Source organism: Notolepis coatsorum (assembly GCF_963971535.1).
Source record: "Notolepis coatsorum genome assembly, chromosome: 14".
Classification (NCBI taxonomy): Eukaryota; Metazoa; Chordata; class Actinopteri; order Aulopiformes; family Paralepididae; genus Notolepis; species Notolepis coatsorum.
Genome location: NC_140178.1, coordinates 111587332 through 111613661, shown reverse-complemented (window position 1 = coordinate 111613661; position 26330 = coordinate 111587332). Strand labels below are relative to the sequence as shown.

General features: G+C 43.4%; 5 protein-coding genes across 5 annotated transcripts in view; 2 read left to right on the top strand and 3 right to left on the bottom strand.

The window, feature by feature from the left end:
* Positions 1-1807: 1807 nt before the first annotated feature.
* On the bottom strand, positions 1808-2218 carry LOC311239992 (histone H3.2; the record flags this gene model as incomplete). Its single annotated transcript, XM_084328472.1, has 1 exon — positions 1808-2218. The coding sequence occupies one exon, from the start codon at positions 2216-2218 to the stop codon at positions 1808-1810; it is 411 nt and encodes a 136-aa protein (XP_084184598.1).
* A 294-nt stretch (positions 2219-2512) lies between these two features.
* Positions 2513-2893, top strand: LOC311240706 (histone H2A-like; the record flags this gene model as incomplete). The annotated part of the gene is made up of 1 exon (XM_084329279.1): positions 2513-2893. The coding sequence occupies one exon, from the start codon at positions 2513-2515 to the stop codon at positions 2891-2893; it is 381 nt and encodes a 126-aa protein (XP_084185405.1).
* A 1186-nt stretch (positions 2894-4079) lies between these two features.
* Positions 4080-4718, bottom strand: LOC311240705 (histone H1-like; the record flags this gene model as incomplete). The annotated part of the gene is made up of 1 exon (XM_084329278.1): positions 4080-4718. The coding sequence occupies one exon, from the start codon at positions 4716-4718 to the stop codon at positions 4080-4082; it is 639 nt and encodes a 212-aa protein (XP_084185404.1).
* Positions 4719-8477: 3759 nt separating this feature from the next.
* Positions 8478-8852, top strand: LOC311240220 (histone H2B-like; the record flags this gene model as incomplete). Its single annotated transcript, XM_084328768.1, has 1 exon — positions 8478-8852. One exon carries the CDS (start codon positions 8478-8480, stop codon positions 8850-8852), a length of 375 nt encoding a protein of 124 aa, XP_084184894.1.
* Positions 8853-22001: 13149 nt separating this feature from the next.
* Positions 22002-26330, bottom strand: part of LOC311240065 (ras-related protein Rab-5C-like) — a gene marked incomplete at its 5' end in the record, with an annotated part of 57417 nt that continues 53088 nt past the window's right edge. The window contains one exon of the mRNA XM_084328580.1: positions 22002-22609. Coding sequence (XP_084184706.1) covers positions 22479-22609 — 131 coding nt within the window. The 3' untranslated portion in view covers positions 22002-22478. The remainder of the gene's footprint in view (positions 22610-26330) is intronic.

The window sequence follows — 26330 nt, the reverse complement described above, 5'->3', positions numbered from 1 at the left end:
TACAATAATGTTCACCAGTCAGCTGGGCTGAGAACAGTCAAAGAAAGAATGGTTGTCCTGGGAAGTAGATTTGCATTCAAATCAGTTGATAATCCTCACTGATGCAACACACCAATCTCTGTTTAACAAATATGGAAACGATTGATTGAATACTTTAGATACAGATTGCAGAATGGGTACAATACAGTATGGCTCAATACACAAAATTGTTAAGGGGATGCAGACCAGAGAAAGACTTTCTTCTTGTTTACATCAGAGTCCCCCATTTTCAATTCATCATAACATTTATGACATACAGATATACAGTACTGTTACATCCAGACATTTATGACATACAAGAACGAAACAAGAACTTCATGATTTATTTATTCAACCCTCCCAATCTCCCTTTTTCCTTTCTATAATTATTTTTAAAATGACTAATCAATAAAGTTGTTTAAAGTCGTGATGAAGAGGAATCATTGTAAAATTGTGCTCTGAATAATGTATTTCCCTTGCCTGGCTCCACTTCAGAGTATTATACTAACACGGAAACCTGCCACAGCCTCTACACAACCAACTGGAACTACATTGATGCTCTAAAAACAATAAATATCTGTAAAATAGCAACTGAATGGATGTTAAATACTTGGAAAGAAATGTACAAGGACGGCATGATTGATCTTTTCTCCCGAGTGATGTGTCAACGTTTGAGTCTGTTAATGACATTATGAATGAAGCCCCTCAAACTAGTTCAGCATGAAACCAGATGTAAATCTGTGGTCGCTGAGCTGATTCCTCTCACTACCTGCCCTCAATGAGAGAAGGGGCAGAAAAAGGCTTAAGTCTGAGTTATATGTATGATTGGAACATGTATAATTATGGGTGTATGGTCATGGGTTACTTTTTAGCTGTTGTTGCAACATTGAGTTGAAAACCAGTTTGTCATCTTGAATTTTAAACTACCAATAAAGAATGTCCTATTGTCTCAGTGTATGAACCTGTGTGGTTACATTGTTACTCCTAAAATAAAATATGGGCAAAATAGCAAAGTTGATATGACATAAATTAAGCACCTCGTACAGATGGAAATGTATTGACTCCCGAGCTAATTCCTCCCACTATATCTGCCCTCGAGAGAAAATCCTTGTTAATTATAGCACCATGAAATATAAATGAAAATATAGCAATACATCGCCTTATGGACTGGTACCTTATTTCATTGACCTGTAATTAACACACAAGACACAGATTACCATATTCAAACTACTTTACTCAACTGTAAAACTTTGAATTTCCCTATCGAGGTCAATGTAATGTGTTGCATCATGGGGGTCAGCCCTATGGTCCCACAGCCCCAGATTTTCACTCAAAATGTAGGGCCTATGTTCCCACATTTCTAAGATGCTTCTCAAAATGAGGCCCCATGTTCCCGGACGAACCTACTACGTCACTACGAGGACAACCTTGTTGCCCATATGCGCATGTCCAGAGTTAATTACAGTATAATTGTATATTGTTTACACTGCCTTTTTATTAAATGTTTACTTCTCCACTGCAATATAATTCTGTGAGATGCATGTATTATACTACCTGTACCTCCCCTCCTGCTATGATAACGAATATCCCCAAGGGGATCAATAAATGTGATATGGCAATTTGCAGTCTGTTCTGCTTTAGCCAACAAGATATGCCAGTCTAAATATCAGAATTGTGATTATTTTAGTAATATATTGAAATGTTGAGTTAATGGAATGTACTTTTCATGATTACAGTGGTGGCTCTTAAAAGAACCTTTGGGTTATGAATGTAGGAAAACAAAGCCGATCTAAGCGCGCTCTCCACGGATGCGGCGGGCCAGCTGGATGTCTTTGGGCATGATGGTCACCCTCTTGGCGTGGATGGCGCACAGGTTGGTGTCCTCAAACAGACCGACCAGGTAAGCCTCACTGGCCTCCTGAAGAGCCATGACAGCAGAGCTCTGGAAGCGCAGATCGGTCTTGAAGTCCTGGGCGATTTCTCTGACCAGGCGCTGGAAAGGCAACTTGCGGATCAGCAACTCGGTGGACTTCTGGTAACGACGGATCTCTCTCAGCGCCACGGTACCGGGCCTGTAACGATGAGGTTTCTTCACGCCGCCGGTAGCCGGTGCGCTCTTACGGGCAGCCTTGGTGGCGAGCTGCTTCCTTGGGGCTTTGCCACCGGTGGACTTACGAGCGGTCTGCTTAGTTCTTGCCATTATGAGAAACTATTATCTTCTTCAATCGAACAAGAATAATACGCTGCTGTGTCGAAACTCTGGCCTTATATTACTAGCGTGGAGGGGCAGTCGTTTCTGATTGGTCTCCACTCTGGGAGCTCGTTATTCCGCCTACATCTCACACGAGGATTGGAGGACTCGTCTTTTGGAAAAACCGCCAAGAAAACGTCTTTCCTGATTGGGTTTGAGAAAACACAAGCCCGAAAATAAAACGCGACTCTCCAACTCGCTGCATTCATTTTCTAACTCGTTTAACTAAAGAGAATAATAAACATGTCTGGAAGAGGAAAGGCTAGAGCTAAGGCCAAGACTCGCTCCTCTCGTGCCGGGCTTCAGTTCCCCGTGGGTCGTGTCCACAGACTGCTGCGTAAAGGCAACTATGCGCATCGTGTTGGAGCCGGTGCCCCGGTTTATCTGGCGGCTGTGCTGGAATATCTGACCGCTGAGATCCTGGAGTTGGCTGGAAACGCTGCCCGTGACAACAAGAAGAGTCGTATCATCCCCCGTCATCTGCAGCTGGCCGTGCGTAACGACGAGGAGCTCAACAGACTGCTGGGAGGAGTGACCATCGCCCAGGGTGGTGTGCTGCCCAACATCCAGGCTGTCCTTCTGCCCAAGAAGACCGAGAAGGCTGCCAAGCCTGCCAAGAAGTAAATTATTTAGCCTCTTCGACAAACTCCACAAAGGCTCTTTTCAGAGCCACCCACCTCTTCTTGAAAATGCAATATTTCCGTTTGTCAAAATACAATTTGGTTGTGTAACTTACATTGTTGTCTCGCTACCTCGGACATAAATGTAAGACTATAAACACGTAATGCATAACATTTGACAGTGTTCACTAATGAGTACAGTGCTGTTTAGAAGTAATTTTTAATGTGTTGTCTGTCTGCAGTGTTTTTGTCCCCGTTTTGAAGGCTTAACGATATAATGTAAAATTATAAATGGCATGTCATAGCGGTCAATTGATGATTAATTTGAACTGAGAAACATAAATAGTAAGTGTTATTTATATACAGATTACAGCATGCACGAACATAAATTGACCATAATGACAGCAATTTGTGTATTTACACAATTGTTGGGGCTCAACTCGTAAACTATCTGAAGCGGTGCGACTCGTTCAGACCATTTTGTTTACCTGCCAATGTTGCTGGTCTGGATCACTAATCACATTATAAATAAATGGGTAGAACTACAAGTAGTGTTTTGTAGCCGTGCCTGTTTCATAAAAGAGCCTTTTGTGAGACAATGTTCCACTTGTTCTGTATAATATAATGGTTGCTTGTGTAGATATTTAATGTGAGGTAGTGGGAAACAATTATGTGCCAACATATGATCCAAACCAGTCTTAATAAATAAAATTACAATAATGTCCTGTGTGTCTACTAATGGGCCATCACCCGTAGTCATTCCAATAGTGTCATATCGGCCATTTACGCACGGACATAAATGCACCATAATGATAGCAATTTATGTATTTCCACAATAAAGGGCTCAACTCATTACAGTAAAGTATCTGCGTTAGTAGGACCCACTAATCAAACCGGTCTTAATAACAATCAACATTCTCCAATTAAGAACCTATATCTGATCTATATTTTATATTCGTTTTTTTGTGGTATATTCTCCATATTTATATAATATTATAAAGTTGCGTTTGCTTTGTTGCCGTGCTGGAAGTAACTAGTGGAAATCAACCATCCCATAAATACTAAGTTATATACTTCGATAAGCCGCCTTCACTTCCACAGTAGAGTACAATAATTGCTTTTCATGAAAGTGGTGGGTGGCTCTTAAAAGAGCCTTTTGTTGAATTAAAGACAACGTTCTGTTCAAACGCTCATCTCTTCTTGGGAGCTGCCCTCTTAGCTGCTATGGGCTTGGCAGCCTTCTTAGCTGGGGCCTTCTTGGGCGCAGCGGGCTTTGTCGCCTTCTTTGGGCTCTTGGCTGCTACCTTCTTGGGACTCTTGGCCGCTACCTTCTTGGGACTCTTGGCTGCTACCTTCTTGGGACTCTTGGCCGCTACCTTCTTGACTTTCTTGGGAGACTTCTTGGCGGCAACAGGCTTCTTCGATGCTGCCTTCGCAGGCTTTTTGGCCAGGACAGGTTTCTTGGCTGCTGGCTTCTTGGCTTTCGGAGCGGCTTTCTTTGCGGGCTTTTTGGCTTTAACCTCAGCCTTGTTGATCTTGAAAGAGCCGGAGGCTCCGGTACCCTTGACCTGGACCAGGGTTCCCTTTGTCACCAGACTCTTGACAGCGGTCTTAACGCGGGCCTTGTTCTTGTCCACGTCATAGCCGCCGGCAGCCAGAGCCTTCTTTACGGCAGCCAGAGACACACCGCTCCTCTCTTTAGAAGCAGACACTGCCTCAACGACCAGGTCACTGACGCTGGGACCTGCCTTCTTGGGTCTGGGAGCTGCCTTCTTCTTAGCGGCCTTAGCCGGAGCGGCGGGAGCTGCAGCTGGAGCGACTTCTGCCATCTTCTCTCGTTCTGTCTCAGATACAACACAACTAGAATTATGATATTGAAGCTCAGTCAGAGGGCTGGTCTTAAACACTACATGAGAGCCATGTAGACTCAACCCACCCTGTCCTCCTCTGTGCTGCCAAACTGCTCTGCCGCTTGTGTTTTCTCCTCGCCAAAAAAGAGCTAAAATACACAACTATGAATATTGGAGGAATTTAACGCCAAATGGGTCAGCAAGCAGAAATATGTGCCATCAGAATTAAACCATTTGGAGACCCCTGGTGTGTTTGTGGACGCTTCAAACCACCAATTTGCGCCTTCACCATGGTGCGCAGCTATACATTTCTCTGTTATTTATGTCTCACAATTCGTTAGATTGCATTATAATCCGACATAATCTCGTTTTCCAGCAAGCCGAGCTACTTGACTAGAGACTGGGAGCAAGAATAGTAATCTGGGGTGACGCGTTTTGTTTTAAATTGATGCTTTCCCGGTGTTGGTAAACACACTGTTGCTGGTGGCCTGTAGCGTGGGTCACCTCGACTTCGTATGAGGGATGATCACCACCTTAGATAAGTGGAAGGTTTCACGTGGCCTATATTAATTACAGCTAACATTTAATTAATTAATGTTGCAAAACATTTCATAACTCACACAAGAAACGTAGCTACATTTTCCTTTTCGGGGGGGGGGGACTAGTTTGCTATGTACTTTAGACTGCTGCATGCTTGTTGACAATACATGCTTTTTGGGCATTGCTGATCTGCTGTGTTTCTGATTCAAGTCTGCTGCACTGAACACCTAGCACAATAAATAATAACTGCATTGGTCTATTTTAATTATATTTCAATAGTTTAAATAGACAAATGTAGCAGTCTGGAAAATATGGTATATTATTCAGAACTGCTGACTGTGTTTATATCCCTTTTTGTACACAAAGACATTCTAACTAGTGTCATTGATTCACACGAACAATGACACAAACGTCCCCGTCCAAAGAGCATGTGAATACGGATCATAAATGACAGTATTGATTCATATTTTACAGTGCGTCTCCCCGTGTGACTGGCAGGCGGGACCAGCAGGGGGCAGTAGCAGGCAGAGAGTGGCGGAGAGAGCTGAGAGATGATAAAGGGAGGAGTGCAGCGAAAGTCGTTCTCTTCTGCAGTGAACTTGACAACGAGAAGTCACGTCTAACGGGGGGGGCTCTGGATAGCCCCGTTGCTGACTTTATGCCGGAGTGCCCCGTGGAACAGTGACGGGTGATAGGAAGTACTGGCTAGTGGATACGATATCCTAGCAGTACCAGTGTTATGATATGAACAATAAGTGCAGAGTCAGGCACTAACAGTCGAGTTATACCTAGTTACAGTGAGCGGTATAGGTAGCGTGCGGCTAAGGATCACAGTAGCATTGCTCGTGTTATACCTAGTTACAGTGACGGTATAGTCTGCGTGCCAGAGACGTGCGGGACCTCCAAGCAGTCTGCCCGGGCGTCAACAGCTGTTTGCACCGGAGAGCAGCAGCACACCTGCTCCAGGCTGCCTGCAGGACACGGGGAGTTGTTTACCACCAGCAGAGGTCGTCATCGCCGGCACCAGCTCAGCCAGCGCTGTCTCTCTGCTAGCTCCGCCTGCTGACACCCTAGCGAGAGCGTTCAACGCCATCTTGCCTCCCGGACAACAGTGGAGTGGCGAGGCGGCCATTTCGGATGAGTACAAACGAGCATTGATGCTCCCGACTCCATATACAGTATACAGTGTGGTGCTGCCCGCGGGCGAAGTTAACGTTGTTAACCACAGTTCAATAGGGGTACCCCAGACAATATATACCGGTATTAGCATAGGACTTTTGCAAGGTATTTTGTGGGCTCACTCTTTTATTTTATTCCTTTTCTTTGAGCGTGATAAGGCGTGTATTTCCTAAATAATTCCCGTTCTGTGAATCCCTTTATTCTCTTCCCTATGCTTCCCCCTTCCTTCCCCATATTCTCAACCGGGGACAGTAAGAGTGTAATTCCTTAAAGAAGGTGAATACTGTGGTCCGCCCAGACGTGGGCAGCGTTTAGTCTGGGTACCTGAGAGCACTTGGTGCCTGTGTGTGATACTGTAATTGACTTATGCTAATAATTCATGCCAGTAATTATTGTATGGATACCCATGGTGCAGTAATCACCAGCCGTAGCTTTGTTGTAACTAGGCTGAGTTACAATACAGTCATCCAGAACGGGAGCACTGTGTGTGTCTTTCATTATTTCTAACCCTAACCCTAACCCTTTGCTACGGGTAATATATGTAATCGTAACCCCTTGCTATTCTACCTTTTCCATTTCCATTGTAAGGGTTCTGGTGTCACTAAGGGAGGGTACTGCTTGCGGGGGGAACCAAGTTATTTCTCTACCATCCGGTCATTAGGTGTGGGAGGGAAAAAGGGGCAACTGTGGAGGGTGAGGGTGTGTTGGGGAGTACTGCTGACTGCTCCAGAGAGAGGGAGGAAGACCAGAGTACCGGACCAGGTTTGTAAACCCTGGGCCTCATCCACCCCCACTGCCAGCCTCCAGTTGACGCTCCGGACCCCAAAGACGGAGGTGCAGCTGGCCAGAGTGCTACTGTGTCTCGCTACCTATTGACCGCACCCCAGAGTTCCCACGAAGCAGGGATAATCCATCCTGCTACACATAGTAGATTCATAATGAATCATCATATCACCAAACATAAACGCACCATATCAACATGTTCTGCATTTCCACAAAAGAAGCCTTGCACGGAATGTTTGTGTAGTAAAGGCAATGGAATGGTTGCTATGTATAAATTATATGTATAGAGGATCATATCAACACATAGTGTTGTGTCTTATTACTGAATGTTATAAAGAAGTCACAACGGAACAGTAATATCATGATTTTCAGAAGTGTTTTACCGACTACCACTGCACACAAATTAGGCATTTTCTTTTGAAAGTGGTTACCAACGGTTACAGGTACCCATACTGGAAGAAACAGAACAACACAAACATTACAGTTTGTGTTTAGCCTATAGGTCAGATATACAGGCCTCTATTGTTAGGGCTCAACTCATTGTGAAGTAAAGTGTCTTAGAATGTGGTACAGTAGGCTGCCAGCTACATTTTTGATACATTCAGAAGAAATAGCTCAAGGAATGAAACATACTATGTTGTCAGAGTCATACTTGTATTATTATCTTGTACCACAGTGAGGTACAGATACATGTAGCTCATGGTGAGACCATGTCGGTCTGTGTCATCTGTTTATGATCAGTAATCAGCACCATCAGAAAACATCTCCCACCTTATAAATGTACTGGCATTTCCATGATTAAAAGTGATGCCAAATACATGTAAAAAGGATTATGCAGCTGTATGTACAGACAGAAGTGTATGAACGTGTGTGCGTGTGTGTGTGTGTGTGTGTGTGTATATATATTGTAAGTCAAAGCAGTGACAGATGTCACCAAGAGAGCTAAATTTAATGTGCACAAAATCATTGTCTTGGAAAAATGCAGTTTCATGTCGATTATTGCTTGGCTTAATATCAAGTGTGGCTATGAAGTTTTGCTAAGAGAATAATAATATAGTTGGGTTATTATGGTTTTGCGCGCAAATAGTTTCCTGTGCGCGGGCAATGTGCGACAAAGCCTCTCAACCAATCGTATACAAGAAGCCACGCAGCTGTATTTGCACAATTTGACCTATAAAGAGGCAGCAGTGCGCTTCTGTTTCCACATTCGTTCCTGTTGAGTCCCGACTGATCATCATGCCTGAGCCAGCCAAGCCAGCGCCCAAGAAGGGCTCCAAGAAAGCCGTCACCAAGACCACAGCCAAGGGAGGCAAGAAGCGCAGAAAGTCCAGGAAAGAGAGTTATGCCATTTATATTTACAAAGTGCTGAAGCAGGTCCATCCTGACACCGGCGTTTCCTCCAAGGCCATGGGGATCATGAACTCCTTCGTTAACGACATCTTTGAGCGCATCGCCGGAGAAGCCTCTAAACTGGCTCTCTACAACAAGCGTAGGACCATCACCTCCAGGGAGATCCAGACCGCCGTCCGCCTGCTGCTCCCCGGTGAGCTGGCCAAGCACGCAGTGTCCGAGGGAACCAAGGCTGTGACCAAGTACACTAGCTCCAAGTAAACTTCCCTGTCCATCTAACCCGTATTCTCCCAAAGGCTCTTTTCAGAGCCACCCACTTTGTTTTGAGAGAGTTATCCCAATGATCAACCAAGTTCAGGTGACAAATAAACATATTCCTTATGTATTCTGTTTTTCCTGGACCATTTCTAGCATGCTTAGGTTTCGCCACCAGATGGAGTAAGTGCTCTAGTAGGTGGAACAAGAGCCTATAATATATTGCACAGACACAGGAAACAGAACATGGTTATAGGGTTTAGGGGTTAAAGCAGTGTGTAAGAGCAGGGTTGAGAGCCTCTAGTTGGCTCCAGCAGCTGTTTGCTATGGGCCTTTAACTGCACTATTTAATAGCATCTATAACTTCTGGTTACACACACTCTTGGAGAGTTAACAGTAACAACCATACAATCAATCAAAAAGTGACCATCGTACACAATAAATACATAATTATGTCAAACCTGATATATGATGTCAGTCAGACTCTGGCACATTTAAAATTAATAGTTATTGCATGTTTAATTTGGGACCACAAACCAATATTTTCTGTAAACCTTTTATTTTCTAAAAAGTGCATCTAATCTTGTTGATGGTAGATAATAGACATAGTAGATTTTTTATTTTACTGTATGGAGCACATTCCCATGGGCTCATACAGAACCAAGCATTTTACTGTAATGTACATGTACTTTATACAAGACAAATAAAAGCAAACTTGAACTACTTGTAGGCACCGCACATCTAGCGCTCAGCGCCATAGACAGTACCGGACCACACTGACAAAATCATTTTGGAAACCGGGAAAGTCAAGTAATACAAGTAATCAAAGTAGGGCATATCGGTATATGTACATGAGTTATTTACAGAGCATGGTAGGACATGCTAGGTCCTGTGGTAGTGCCATACACAAAGTGACCTTTCCTTTTGTAAAGTGACCATAAGTGTGAGCTTGTGCAGCATGAGTGTGTGTGTGCTCATGTTAAAGTGGCTGCTAGTGTGTGAGCGTGTACAGTGTGTGTGTTGTGTGTGTGTGCTCTTGTGTGTAGAGTTCAGTGTTCAAGGCTCTGATGGCCTGGGGGAAGAAGCTGAGCCGAAGTATCTCTGTCATAGTTGCTGGTGTTCGCAGGCGTTTGCCTGACCGCAGCAGCTTGAACAGGCTGTTGTTGGGGTGGTGAGGGTCTTTCATTATTCTGCAGGCTCTGGATTTGCACCTCTTGTTGTATAGGACCTGCAGGCAGGGCCGCCTGGGAGAAATGCGAGGCCCTGTGCAAGATTTAAACGTGAGCCCCCCCCCCTAAAGGTAAAAAAAAAATATATATATATATATATATATATATATATATATATATATATATATATATATATATTTTTTTTTTAATATATACATACAGTCAACATATTCTTAAATAATAGCGCTGCCCGAGGCTGGGCATGATACAATCAACATATAGCAAGAGAGAGAGCGAGAGAGAGCTCCCGTTCTACAGTCAATATACAGTGTTATCGCTGCACAGACCCGGCAATGCCCCTGACCAGAGGAGAGAGAAATATAATATATTTAGTAAAAGCACTATATAAGCTCAGAACACAACACAGCTTAGAAAACAGCTCAGAACACACAAGTTTAAATGCCTAATCCAAACAAGAAACCTAACCATATTTATATATTTTAAATGTCTAACTAAACAAGAAACCTTACTTCATTCACTGGACCCCTAACGGACCAACAAAGGCTGACTACCGTTCTCACAATAAACACAAAACCGCTCAAAACAAGAGTAATAATAAAACATCAAAAAAATACCCCAATTTATAATCCTAACCTGACAGACAAATCCCCCCAACCTCCACCGCTTACCAAATGAGCCACAGTTCCGGCCGGAAACCGCGACTCTCATCAGGGAAAGGAGAAGTTGACCGTCAGAACTAAACATAGAACATCCCTCCCCAAAAAAAATGACATTGTCTCTTCCATAACATTGAGTCCTAGTGTCCATCGCTCAGCCCCCCTTCCATGCCCACGCCATAGTCTCTTCACCGTATTGCCAAAAGTCACATTTTGCCAATACAGCAACCACCACGCCACACCTCCAGTCCCCGTAGAAGCATGTCCCCATGCCTGGACGGGAGGCGCTGGTCCCGTTGCGAAGCGTTCGCCCTGTTTGATCCGCCCGCTTCACGCGCTGCGCTCTGGTGAGTTTTTTGTAAACAGTCTTTGGATTCTATCGTTTTTTGTGTGTGTTAAAGCACTGAAGAGATCCTGTTTTTCGTTCAGACTGTTCTCACCCTTTTTGCCTGTTTGGATTTTCACTTTTGGATTACCTAATTGTTTTCACTCAGGAGTTGGGTTGAGGGCCTCTAGTTGGCTCCACATGCAGCTGTTTGCTATGAGCCTTTAATAGCATCTAACTTCTGACCACACACTCTTGGAGACTTAACAGTAACAACCATACAATCAATCAAAAAGTGACCATCGCACACAAAATAAATACATGTGTCAAACCTGATGTATGATAAACTGGTATGTCAGTCAGACTCTGGCACATTTAGAATTATAGTTAAATGCATCTTTAATTTGGGACCACACACTTATATTTTCTAAAAAAGTGCATCTAATCTTGTTGATGGTAGATTGATAATCGATAGATAGATAGTAGATAGACATGGGGGCTGAAGCTTGCTAGAGGCTTTTGTTAGTGAAATTATTGATTTGGGTGTAGAGAGGATATGATATTTTAATATGAACTACATAGATATATTAACACATTTCTGTTTGTTGGGAACCGTTTTTGGGTCATAGTTTTATGAAAATAAATGGTTTGATGGCTAAACACACCTAGGAGCGTTTCTGCAGAACTAATCAAAACTCATTACAACATCAAGTGACTTGATGTCTCCCAATGGCATTCCTCCAGCTCAGTTGACAGTGGACTTTGTTCTGCACTCGGTAAGGTGCGACAATGGGGAGCCAGTGTAAGTCCCTGAGAAGTGGGGTGACATGGGCTGACTTCGAACCACTATTATGTGGAGACATTGGCACAACTGTCTATTTGTGGGATGTTGATGTGTATTTTAAATGATGTTATGTTTGCCTGTTGTGTGTAATTTTATATCTAGGTTGTGTATTTTTTTCTTTGGACCATGAGTCTGTATTAAAGTTTGAATTGAATTGAATATGTGTTCTAGTAGTAGTAGTAGTAGTTACTCTGAACAGCCTGCATGTTTTTCTGATTCCAGTGAGTTTTTATTTTGGAGTTTCTCATAACAATCAAGTAGATCTTGATATTAGTCAGTGTCTGGAAGAAGCCGTATCATATCTTCATTCATTGATTGATGAATTTTATTAACAGATTGCAGAATGTGTACAATACAGTACAGCTCAATACACACAATTGTTAAGAGGATGCAGACCAGAGAAAGGCTTTCGTCTTGTTTACATCAGGGTCCCCCATTTTCAATTCATCATAACATATATGACATACATGACATACAGGTAGACAGTACTGTTACATCTAGACATACCAGATCTACAAATATACATAACTGTTTATGAGTATAAAAAAGAGTCTAAATAGAGAGTATGTACATTTGAGGGGGAAGAAACTGTACATTGGAGGAGGTTGGGTTTGGACATTTACAGGGGCCAGTTTCGAATTGCAGTCTCCTGTAGGTGCTCTTTGAGAGTGTTTTTTTTAAGTGGGTAGTGATTCACATTCCTTTACAGCTGTGGGTAGGGCGTTCCACATTGATCAAAATCACTCCACTCCACCCAAGGCATCCGGGTCAGTCGGCACCATTGTAACGGTTGTGACAACGTCACCTCAAACTTCGATGCCCCGAGTGGGAGTCGAACCCCGGTCTCCCACACCGCGGGCAGCAACACAGACCGCTATACCAAGAGGTGAATTCACTTCTAAGTAATGGGTCTATGCGTCTTTTGAGGATGTGAGATTGAGTTTAACCCATAGTACCGCTACTCACCCCAGCCCTTCTTGACTGCGCTTCACGATCCCATCCGTTACATATATATATATAAGAAGGGCTCCAAGAAAGCCGTCACCAAGACCGCAGTCAAGGGAGGCAAGAAGCGCAGAAAGTCCAGGAACTAGAGTTATGCCATTTATATTTACAAGGTGCTGAAGCAGGTCCAACCTGACATCGGCGTTTCTTCCAAGGCCATGGGGATCATGAACTCCTTCGTTAACGACATCTTTGAACGCATCGCCGGTGAAGCCTCCCGCCTGGCTCTCTACAACAAGCGTAGGACCATCACTTCCAGGGAGATCCAGACCGCCGTCCGCCTGTTGCTCCCCGGTGAACTGGCCAAGCATGCAGTGTCCGAGGGAACCAAGGCTGTGACCAAACCCTGTTGAACCCTTCATATCGAAACCTTAAGGCTCTTTTAAGAGCCACACACTCTGTCATGATAGAGCTGTTCCTATTATGTGTTTGGCTAATGTCTATATCCAAGAGGGTAATTATCTGCAATGGTTTTAAATGTATTTGGTCTGTCGACATTTCTGAGCCGGACATATATAGCCATTTAAAGCCCAACAAAATGTTATTACTGTGTAGAATGTAGTGGAATCCAGATCCACAGGTGGCAAAGCCCCAAGGAGGCGTCTCGCGACCAAGGCTCCCCGTAAGAGCGCACCAGCTACCGGCGGCGTGAAGAAGCCACATCCTTACAGGCCCGGTACGGTACCGTGGCGCTGAGAGAGATCCGTTGTTACCAGAAGTCCAGTGAGTTACACTATTGTAAGGTCACTCACAACTGCAACTCTTCTACCTCTGTAGAACTCTAAAGCGATATCAATTGGGACAATTATTGAAATTGATGTAATAATGTTCATGCGTAATGACTGCTTTGGCACTATTGACGATGGCCAGAATGTGACATATTTAGTTTGACCCTGTTGGGATCTGTGTTGTTATGACTCCTATGCTTTATTATCACTTGTGCCAAGTATTACAGATTGTATTACAAATAGCTAAGCTTTCCGCCTGGGCTTTAATCGGCAGCACGCAGCAGTTTGACATTATAGGTGAGTCTCCCAAAAGGAAAGTTAAATGTACCTTCCTTGTGTATCTTTTTTTCGTTTCTTACATGCTATCATACAGAGTTCCATGCAGGTGTATACGTAGGCAGAAGGATTATGCAGGTATATTCAGAGATTTGAGGTGCCAAAAGCTTAGCCAGTTGTGTGTGGAGTTTAACGTTTTATATTATTATTATTATTATTATTATTATTATTATTATTATTATTATTATTATTATTATTATTATTATTATTATTATTATTATTATTATTATTATTATTATTATTATTATTATTATTATTATTATTATTATTATTATTATTATTATTATTATTATTATTATTATTATTATTATTATTATTATTATTATTATTATTATTATTATTATTATTATTATTATTATTATTTAAATACTGTAGTAAAGTACTATTAGAAATTAACAAAGTAAATGGTTCACTGATAAAAGTGTGGAGGTTACATTCAAGGATGTAAATACAGGATTAACCCCTACTAGAGCTGGGGACAGGGTGGCCAGGGGTCCCGTCGTCAACACACTTGTTCTCTCTGTCCCCAGGCCAGCTGGCCGACTGGATCCAGCAACATAGTTTTTCTGAAACTTCATACTGTAGTTCTCCAATTTAAACATGCATTTAACTATGAATTCTAAATGGGGCAAAGAAAGTAGAGTCTGACCGGCATACCAGCTTATCATATTATCAGGATCGATTTATTTATTTTGTGTGAGATTGTCACTTTTTGATTGATTGTTACTGTTCCAAGAGGATAACATAGCCTTCTCAGGGACCTGCACTGGCTCCCCATGGCCGCACGGATCCGCTTCAAGGCCCTCGACCTGGCATATCGTGCGGCGAAGGGAACGGCTCCCGCCTACCTCCGGTCATTGGTCTCTAACTACACACCCTCAAGACCCCTACGCTCTGCATCTTCTGGCCGCCTCAGACCTACTATCCGAGCTCCGGGAGGGTCATCAAAGAGAAGTCTCCTATTCTCAGTCCTTGCCCCACAATGGTGGAATGAACTTCCCACCACAGTTATGACAGCCGAAACCTGTCCAATCTTTCGCCGTCGACTAAAGACGCACTTCTTCAATCATTATCTGAAATTAAATGAAAAAGAAAAAAAACTCTAACCCTAACTAACCTTACTGTCATGCACATGTCCTAATACTAACCTACACTGTAGCACTCAACACTTTGATGACCATTGTTACTCAGCTGATAGAGTTGTACCCTTCCTGCTGTCTTGTTGTACAACATTTGTAAATCGCTTTGGATTATAGATGCTATTAAATAGTGCAGTTAAAGGCCCATAGCAAACAGCTGCTTGTGGAGCCAATTAGAGGCTCTCAACCCTGCTCTTACACACTGCTTTAACCCTAACCCTGTTCTGTTTCCTGTGTACTGTGCACCACAGTCCCCTGACCTATGCTTTAGGCAACTGGCTTGTCCTTCCGCGTTCCCGTTTTGCGCTCTGATTGGCCATGCACGTTTCTGGTCATGTGACTTGTGTGCCCAATAGCGTGACGAGCTGTGTCTTTGCCCATTTCCGCGTCGAACAGCATGCAAACTACCTGGCGTTCTATCGCCATGCTCTAAGACAAACTCTAACCTTAACCAACTTCGAAAGAGTGCCTAAGCTTAACCGTCGAAAGAACTTGCCGTCACGCTCTAAGACAAACTCTAACCTTAACCAACTTCGAAAGAGTGCCTAAGCTTAACCAGTGTAGAAACAGGCGTCGGCCAATCAGAGAGCGTCTTGCCAGAAATGCGGCTACGGAAAGTATAGACGCACCTAAAACCTCCATTTCACTTCCAAGTCTCTTGGTCCACCTACTAGAGCACTTACTCCATCTGGTGGCGTAACTCAATATGACAGGCAGCATCCTAGACAGGGTCCATGCAAAATGGAAAAACAGAAGAACAATACAAAATATGGATGTGTTTATTTATTTGTGTGTGTAATAGATAACAACATGCACTTATTATGGTGTAGCACTCAATGTATTTGATAATGTTCTAACACTTGTGCTCAATGATATCTGTGTTTTGTGTTTGTGCCCCTGGCGGGAGTTGGGTGTGGCGCTCTGCATACCGGCCCGCGTCTACTCGAAGCCCAAACAACTCCTGCTTCCGCGTTATGTCAGTGGCCAATCAGAGCGCAAAACTCGAACGCGGAAGCAGGAGTTGTTTGGGCTTCGAATAGACGTTACCGGCCAACGGAAAAGGGGTTCCTGTTTGCAATAATCCCCATCATGCTTTGCGCGCGTGTGTTAAATAAATCAAATATAAATGTAACTTTCAACAGACAGCGTTGCATTATAAATATATATATATTGCATGTTGACACGGCTGTCAGATTGATGTTAAACGGTCTCCGAACGAGCGACAAAAATAGTTATACTTAGGTGTATCTTGTAAACCCTAACTGAGAGTATTTTGATGCCCTGCTTCACGGCGGGGCTTCCTGAACATGTGAAAAAATAAAATTGATTTGATGCATATTACACTTCTGAAATAATAATATATATTAATTAAATGTTCTCATTATGCAACATACTTACGTATATGTATAGTAAGTATACGTATAACGTACAACAAAAATAATTTGATAGCCAGCCAGAATGTAAATTAATCTGGTGTTGAAACTCAATATGACGGGCAGCATTCTAGACATTGTCCAGGACTAATGGAAAAACACAAGAACAGTACATAATATAGGGATGTGTTTATTTATTTGTGTGTGCAATATATAATAAGATGCACTTATGGTGTAGCACTCAATGTATTTGATGTTCTAGCATTTGTGCTCAATGATATCTGTGTGTTGTGTTTGTGCCCCCAGCGGGAGTTGAACCAGGGACCTGGTGGACACCGGGTGACGCTCTGCCCAATGCTAACTGCGGCCGCCTGTGGATCCTATGGTCCCAGGTTCAAATCCACTCGGTCACACTAGTAACTCCCAACATAACAGAAGAGATGCTATAGGGAGGTGTAGTCTGACGTCACTGGTTGTTCCACCCGAATAGGGATTCATCATTGGGAAAATGGATTATCGGCTATTGTAACAATTATGCCGCATGGAAATGGAAAAGCTTTCCATTTTTGCACAAAATTAGTTCCCTTCTATCACGAACATTTTTTTATTGAAATAAAATTAGGCGATTCTCCTCAGAGGCTGGTGCGTCAGGCCTGCGGCGAGGCCTCGAACCTGGACTCGCAAGGTCGGACGGAGGGCATGGAGCTCACACTTTATCTCCTCAGTCAATACAATTTTATTCAAAACAGAAATAAAGAGAAAAACACTTTATTTATATATTTTTGTTGGTGTAAATGTTTCACAGCTCTCTCGGCACGGTGGTGTAGTGGTTAACACTGTCGCCTCACAGCTAGAAGGTCCTAGGTTCGATTCCCGCTCGGGGACCATGTTGCCGTGTTGCCAGGTACCCAGGTGGGGGGTATCCCCCGGGCCTTTCTGTGTGGAGTTTGCATGTTCTAAGGGTGCAAGGGTTTCCCGTTCCGATAAGATAAACCCAATGGAAAAACATGCACAACAGATCGCTAAGTTGTCGCGTCCCTGACGAAGACGGACAGGAGCACGTTGATTGGTCCCCGGGGCGCGGCCCCATGCCGCAGCCCTTGTCTGCTCCCGGCTGCCCTTGGGGGGGAAGGACGACGGGATGGAAAGTGCAGAGAACATTTCATTCAGCGACTCAATTCATGTGTGCGTTCCTGTGGGTCGCCCATCGCATGTGTGTGTGTGTGTGTGTGTTAAATCTGCATGACACATAAATACTTCTTCTTCTCTTCTTCTTCTTCCATCCTGCCTGCATGAGAAACACAATTGGACAAAATCAATTAGGTCACGATAAAGAAAAAGTAATTCCGCAGCAGCGCGATGACTGCCACACTACCAAACGGTTAACCCTTTCACTGAGACAATACACAGGTTAACCCTTTCACTGCCACACGCACCCTAAAACAGAATGTACATTGCGCTATTCCAGTGATCTTATGATTATTTTATTTTGGTGTCATGCACACAAAGTGCCCAACCCTCATGAGTTTATAAGACACCAAAAATACTGTTGCTGTGTTCCATTATTACAGCACACATTACATTTCATTATCTAAATATGAATTACATAAATACAGATTACAGCTCGGTCTTAAACAAAGTATTCTGTCTTCTCTCCCGAGCTTGACCAATAAAATCTGCAACGGAAAAGTTCCCTTCCTGAAAACACAACTTAAGTTGTCCATTCAAGAGATTCGAGATTCAACATAAATGGAGGAATCTTTTATTAAAAGGTACTTCCCTTACGTCCAAGTAAACAGGACAGTAAAACAAAAAGTTAACCTCGTTCTCAGTTTCACCTGACTCACACACCAAACATATCTTGAACTATAGATAACATCTAACTATAATAGACAACCGCTGTCATCATAGTACACCTTTTGGAGTTGGTCCATGACAATTAATTAGTGACAAACTTTGTGGGCTCAAATCAACTAACCGCCTCTGCCAGTCCTTCATACCAGCGGCCATCAGGGCAGCTCCACAACAGTGGGCAGGGACTGCTGCCAGACATCCAACTACAACTACTAGGAACCTAACAAGGACAATAATACTACCGTATGCATACTGCACCTTATGTGAATACCTAGGGCTAGATCCACAAAGAATGGACTGCACGGTGCTAATTGCACCCTTACTTACAATTCATTATGAATTGAAAATGGGGGACCCTGATGTAAACAAGACGAAATCTGTTAATTAAAGTTTTCATTCAATCAATCACCTGCACGGTGATTGATTGAATGAACATTTTATTAACAGATTGCAGAATGGGTACAATACAGTAGGGCTCAATACACACAATTGTTAAGGGGATGCAGACCAGAGAAAGACTTTCATCTTGTTTACATCAGGGTCCCCCATTTTCAATTCATAATGAATTGTAAGTAAGGGTGCAATTAGCACCGTGCAATCCATTCTGTGGATCTAGCCCCTGGTGTGTGAAACAACCTGCCAATCGGAGGCCTATAGAAATATCTTTTGATGTCATTAAAAAAAAATGCAGCTAGACGCTGCTAGTGCTTCTGGGAATATGTGTGAAACCTTTGTTTTGCGAGAGCATAGCGCCCAGCGCCAGCCTTGAGAAGAGCTGCAGAGCTTGCTCCCTCTCATTACTCTGAAGTCACCTACCCCCAGCTTCAAGTAAGACTTAATATTCACAAATTGAAAATGAGCCATTCAGTATTATAGAAATGAACCACAGTGTTTTTGCAAGTTTTGAGGAAAGAAATTTGTATCACTTCAGCAAAACCGACAGCCATTTTTTATTTCAGCCCTAAAAAGAAAGATCCTGAGAAACTGGAGCCAACTCGCTTACTTAATGTCAGAAGGATGTGGCCAACTAAATCCTCTGGGAAGAGACCACTGGAAATGGAATGTGAGGAATTCAACACGCCCCCCCCCCCCCCCCCCAAAAAGAGATGTTAAGACTAAATCTACATAGCCTACTTCAGACACTGGGACCAACTGGATTCCCGCTGCTTTTACCAATTAAAAGATGAGTTTTCCAAACACGCAAGACAAAATCTACACATCCTACTCCAGATAGTCGACACTGGGATCCACTCTATCTCACGCGGTTTACCAATAGAGGAATGTTTATGTAGTTCTCTTCCAGGATGGTCGCCTGTAACATAGCAACCGTTATTGTGCACAAGAGACAACGGTTGCCATGTGTTGATTTATGAGAAATAAATTAACAAAAACATAATCATTTCATGTCTTATTAATGGATGTTGTAAACAATTCACAGTAGAATAGCAATGTCCTTGTTTTACCCAAGGAAACTAGAATAGAAGGAAGAGTCGTCGCATCAGAATGCCAGCGTTCTGTGCTCTGCTTGGTGCCAGTTCTATTGAAGCCTGTATTAAAATTCGAAATTATATACCAGCTATATCTGAGGAAATACCGGTATACATATTATATCAAATGTTAGCTAGTTAACAAAGCAACAAATTGGCAATGATTCTGACATCCGAGATAATAACCTGGTCATAAACGAGGAATGGCCATACCATTTAATTCAATGTCGGCCGAACTGAACGTTTCTCACAATTGGTTGGCACAAATGTGTCTTCAGTGCCATGATGACCCTTCCTTATTTTATACTTTCCTTGGTTTTACTGACTCTACTACTGTACAAAAATCTGTATTTTCCTTTTGAAAGTGGTTACCAACGGTTACAGGCAGCCATCCTGGAAGAAAGAACTACACAAACATTCAGGACAAGTTCTCTATTAAAAGTGTAATAACATTAAATTATATGGCAGTATAAGATCGTAAGTGTTTGTTCTGGACACACAAAAGACCAGACATGCAGGCAAGAGAGATACCTTCCCCTTGTTTATTGGTAAGATTAAATTTTTTTTAAGAGGAATCAAGACACAAATAATAATAATAATAATAATAATAATAATAATAATAATAATAATAATAATAATAATAATAATAATAATAATAATAATAATAATAATAATAATAATAATAATAATAATAATAATAATAATAATAATAATAATAATAATAATAATAATAATAATAATAATAATAATAATAATAATAATAATAATAAAAAAGAAAAAAAAACATTTTTGTCCATCACAAAAATAATCGAGGATGACAAAAAAACATCACATAGCGATTGGGAAGATATTGTATTGACGAGAACTACTGATTGGTTATAAGTTTGCAGCAAAAGGGAGGATACAAACAACACGGCGACATGTTTTCAATACACAATTGTGATTTTGGTCGAGAAAACTCGCTTTAATCCACTCTCCCGTTTGCACACACAGATGATTCAGAAACTTTACATTAATGCTAAATAAATCACTCCTCGTGACCATGTTAATAATGCACTATTCATTGGATATGGTTGATATCATAAAGAGTTAACGATTGGAAAACCACAGTTGGTCTTAGGCTTTGAAATCATCCTGGATAACTTGTGTCCAAAAAAATAAGAAAATAAGTAATAATAATAGTGATAACAACAACAATGTCATCATTCAGTTAATCTACACGACTGCTATCTGGAAGGAAAACAACCGGCCAACCCCCCATCCTGTCTCCCGTGAACCCTCTCCTGCCTCTCTTCTCCTCCCGTGAACCCTCTCTCCTGCCTCTCTTCTCCTCCCGTGAACCCTCTCCTGCCTCTCTTCTCCTCCCGTGAACCCTCTCTCCTGCCTCTCTTCTCCTCCCGTGAACCCTCTCTCCTGCCTCTCTTCTCCTCCCGTGAACCCTCTCTCCTGCCTCTCTTCTCCTCCCGTGAACCCTCTCTCCTGCCTCTCTTCTCCTCCCGTGAACCCTCTCTCCTGCCTCTCTTCTCCTCCCGTGAACCCTCTCTCCTGCCTCTCTTCTCCTCCCGTGAACCCTCTCCTGCCTCTCTTCTCCTCCCGTGAACCCTCTCTCCTGCCTCTCTTCTCCTCCCGTGAACCCTCTCTCCTGCCTCTCTTCTCCTCCCGTGAACCCTCTCTCCTGCCTCTCTTCTCCTCCCGTGAACCCTCTCTCCTGCCTCTCTTCTCCTCCCGTGAACCCTCTCCTGCCTCTCTTCTCCTCCCGTGAACCCTCTCTCCTGCCTCTCTTCTCCTCCCGTGAACCCTCTCTCCTGCCTCTCTTCTCCTCCCGTGAACCCTCTCTCCTGCCTCTCTTCTCCTCCCGTGAACCCTCTCTCCTGCCTCTCTTCTCCTCCCGTGAACCCTCTCTCCTGCCTCTCTTCTCCTCCCGTGAACCCTCTCTCCTGCCTCTCTTATCCTCCCGTGAACCCTCTCCTGCCTCTCTTATCCTCCCGTGAACCCTCTCCTGCCTCTCTCTTCTCCTCAGAAGGACTTTACAGGATTAGAGTTGGAACAGTGATAGAAATACTAGGGTTTTTCCTTTTTTTATGGAACATGTAAAAGAGGGAGCGAGGAGAGAGAAGGGAGAGCGAGAGAGAGACCAACAGGCTTGTTTATATTCCTCCCAGTTGGGTTTTTTATTATTTTCTTTCTTTACAAAAACACAGATAAACAAAAGGGGGCGAGCAGATGGCTCCGTTAAGTGTGATTGATCTTTTTTTTCTTTCATTTTTTTCTTAGTCCCATCAGTGGGACCCTTTTTATTTTATTTTTTTTCTTCTTATTTTTCTTCCCTGGGGGGTGACGTCAGATATCCATAAGTCAAATCATGGGTTGGCTTGTCCTGGGGGGGGGGGGGGGGGGGGGGTTAAAACTCCATCCTGAAAATCAGCACGTTGGTCAAATTTCATTTTTTTTGTCCGTTGGTCAGTTCATTAATGGAAACCTTCAGTTGTTGTGTCTGGCAGTCGACTGGCCAGTGGGCTGTTTTTTGTTTGTTGCCAAAACAGTTGATTGGTGCTGTGATGCTGTGAAGGTTTTTATCTGGTGGTCTGACCAGCGTGGCTTGGTTTGACCAATAGGATGTGGTCAAGCTGGTTGATATCTGGTGTAGTTGCTCGATACCGTGTCGGTTGATTGGTTGGTCGGTCAACGTGTTAAGTTAGTTCCCGCCTCCCCCACAGCATTGGCCACTCCTGCCCTGCGGCGCCGCTTCCTGCAGGTCCACCCCCCCTCTGGCTCGTCCTCCGGCACCAGCCGCGCCCTGGGGCTCGCCTTTGGGAAGCTTCTTGGCTAATTTAGGGAGGGGGAGGGGGGATTAGTTAAAATCTGAAATGTAATAATTAGGGGTGTATCGATGCATCGAAATGCATCGATCCTAATGCAACGATTCAACTGCATCGATTTGAAAATGTTAGAATCGATATATAATCGAAATTATTTATTATTATAATTTTTTTGTGTGTGTGTTGTTTTTATTGACCTATAGTCCATTCGTGCTGAGTGAATCAGTTCCCCCAGCCACATTTGTGTATTCAACATTTTTGGGGGGATTAACTGATAGAAAATGTATCTAATCGAAGTCAAATGAAAAGATTTCATGATGCATTGAATCGTTGCCTGAAGAATCGTAATCGAATTTAATCATTGTGAGGTTGCATCGTTACACCCCTAGGACACATTGTATAGCATTGTATAGTAGTGTACATAAGACCCAGTGCCTCATCCATAGCTAACTGTGTATTGCACTATCGCAGGACCTAGCATGTCCTACCATGCTCTTGTAAACTTTATATACATAGGGCCTATACCCGTTATTATTATTACTTGTATTATTGCATTGTATTATTGCACATTGTATTATTGCACAAATGTCCTATTCTCATTCCTGTCTTATTACCTGTGTTGCACATCGCTGCGGGCATGACCCCCCGCATTTCACTGTATGCATGTATGCCGTGACAAATACAACTCTTGACTTGACTAGTGATAATGCATTCAAGTTGAAGTTTTATTCGTCACATATACAGGTGCAGTATTTTTATGATCATATAGTTTACATAAGAGAAGAACATGACCATATGACCAGACAAGCTATACGTCAGGCCATCTACTGGCACCTAAACCCAGAACAAATCTACTAAAATATTCTGTGACTTACAGAGCTATCATGGAATGGAACTCATTGCCAAGTAGGGTTGGGCATCGTTTGGATTTGAACGATTCCGGTTCCGATTCTCCATTTCGATTCCTGTTCTAAACGATTCCGATTCTTTGAGGTGCAGGTCAAAACAGGCCACAGAAATGCATACTATTCACAATGTCACTTGACTTGATACAGTTTAATTTGGTTGCTGTACTGTAACTAGGGTATTAATTAACAAAGTAAAAAAAATAATAATAATAATCTTTCGAAATGCAAATATGTTACTTCCGGTTCCTATTAGAACCGGTTCTCGGTGCCCAACCCTATTGCCAAGCTACTTCGCTCAAATAGAATCCAAAACCACTTTCAAGAACAAATGTAAATACCATCTACTAACGAGCATGCACTGAATGAACCCTTATGGCATAGCGGTGAAAACTAGGGATATTCGATATTGGCTTTTTTACCGATATCCGATATTGTCCAACTCTTAATTTCCGATACCGATATATGCGGGCAATATCGGACATCCCTAGTGAAAACCAATTGACTGTTAATTGTATTTATGTTGATGGTAGTGAGTGCTGCTCAGGAAGCACCATTTATTTGATTAATTATTTTATTTTAATACTTTATACTAATAAGTATCTTGTACAATATCATCCTTAACTGAGGATGAGATTGTTAATGATGTTGATAATGATGTAATTGATGTTGATAATGATGTAATGTATTGAATATTGTTGTAAGTGCCGGACCCCAGGAAGAATAGCTTTTGTCAAGTGCAAAAGCTAATGGGGATCCTAAATAAACATAAAACATAGCTCAATAAATTTGAATAGCGTGAAAAAGTAAATATATTCCGCTGTATTGATGCAGTAATTTCTGCAAAAGGAGCCCCAACAAAGTACTGAGTGAACATACATGAACATTTCTATATTACAATATTTTTTTTGTGATTGATCTTATGTAATATTCAAACTTTCTGAGATACTAAATTGTGGGCTGTGTGCCATAATCATCAAAGTGTTATGGTTTGACACCGACCCCAAACGCAAACGGCACAGAGAGAGTAGTTTCAGAGTTAGCCAAAAACTAGGGCTTGTTTATTTTACAGAATAGCAGAAAGAACCTGGTTGAAAACAGACAAAGACTGGGATACAAGCATTTGAGGAATGTTGCTGCTCTGCAGCTTCTCCCGGGGAGGTTACGTCTGAGGAATCTGTCAGTGACGTCAGAGCCGCTCTGCAGAATCCTCCCGGCAGTACTCCGAGGTGGTAGCGGAACAGGGAGAGAGAGAGAGCAGGTTAGCTCAGTGAACAGTTGGGAACAGACAGGTGACAGGTGAAGTGACTTGTCCCAAACAGATAATCCAAGTGACAGAATCTTCGGTGTGAATACACACAGTGAGCAATGTCCCAACAATAATCCAAGTGATAGAATCTTCGGTGTGAATACACACAGTGAGCAATGTCCCAACAATAATCCAAGTGATAGAATCTTCGGTGTGAATACACACAGTGAGCAATGTTCAAACAATACTAAATCCCAATGAAACAATCCAAAAACAGGCAAAGGGTGAGAGACAGACTGAACAAAAAGCAGGATCTCTTCAGTGTTTACACACACGAAAAATGATAGAGTCAAAAGACTGTCTTGCAAAAACTCACCAAAGCGCTGTGCGTAAAGCGAGCAGATCAAACAGGGCGAGCGCTTTGTAACGGGGAACGGGTTGTCCAAACGGAATTCTCCTTGAGAGTCCTGGGAGGCAAAGCACAGGGAAAAGCAGGCAACGGAAGGAACGGCAAATGCAGAGAATATATCAGAACGATCCAACAACACTTAATGGGGAATCAGGGTATATATAAGCAAAAGGAATGCTTAATGACAAGCTGTGACAGCTGCGGGATGAGATTGACAAGCGTGTGGTTGGGGGAGCACCAATCAAACGGCGTCTACAGGAAGAAGCGTGTGAAGAGGAGAATGCAATTAATTAACCGAAAACTTAAAGGAACAGAGCGAGTAGGTGAGCAGCGGACAAAAACCTCACAGTACCCCCCCCTCCACGGGAGCCACCCGGCGACCAGGCCAACCCGGCTCGCCCGGATGGGCACGATGGAAGTCCGTGATCAGGCCGGGATCCACGATGAGCTGTCGGGAGACCCAGCTCCGTTCCTCCGGGCCGTAACCCTCCCAGTCCACCAGGTACTGGAACCCCCGACCCCGCCGTCGAACGCCCATCAACCGGCGGACCTGCCACTGGGGGTGACCGTCCACCATCTCGGGAGGTGGAGGATCAGGAGCTGGAGGCATCAGGGGACTGAGGGAGACAGGCTTAACCCGGGAGACATGGAAAACGGGGTGAATGTGCATGGACGCAGGAAGCTTTAGACGCAGAGCCGCCGGACTGAGTACCTTCAGAACCTCGAAAGGTCCGACGAACCGGGGGTTAAGTTTCTTGGCCGAGGACCGAAGCGGGAGGTCCCTCGCGGAAAGCCACACCCTCTGCCCAGGGAGGTACGTCGGCGCAGGAACCCGGCGCCGGTTGGCCCCACGACAGGCTCGCTCAGATGTCCGGAGCAGCGCGGTCCTGGTGATCTCCCAGACCCGTCGGCAGCGGTCGAGGTGGACCTGCACGGAGGGAACTGCCACCTCCGTCTCCTGTGCGGGGAAAAGAGGGGGTTGGTAGCCCAGGGAAACCTCAAAAGGTGAGAGGCCGGTGGCGGAACTGACCATGGAGTTGATGGAGTACTCGACCGAGGGAAGGAAACGGCTCCAGGAAGCTGGTCTCTCGGCTGCCACACACCGAAGAGCAGACTCCACGCTCTGGTTCATCCTCTCCGTTTGTCCGTTAGTCTGGGGATGATA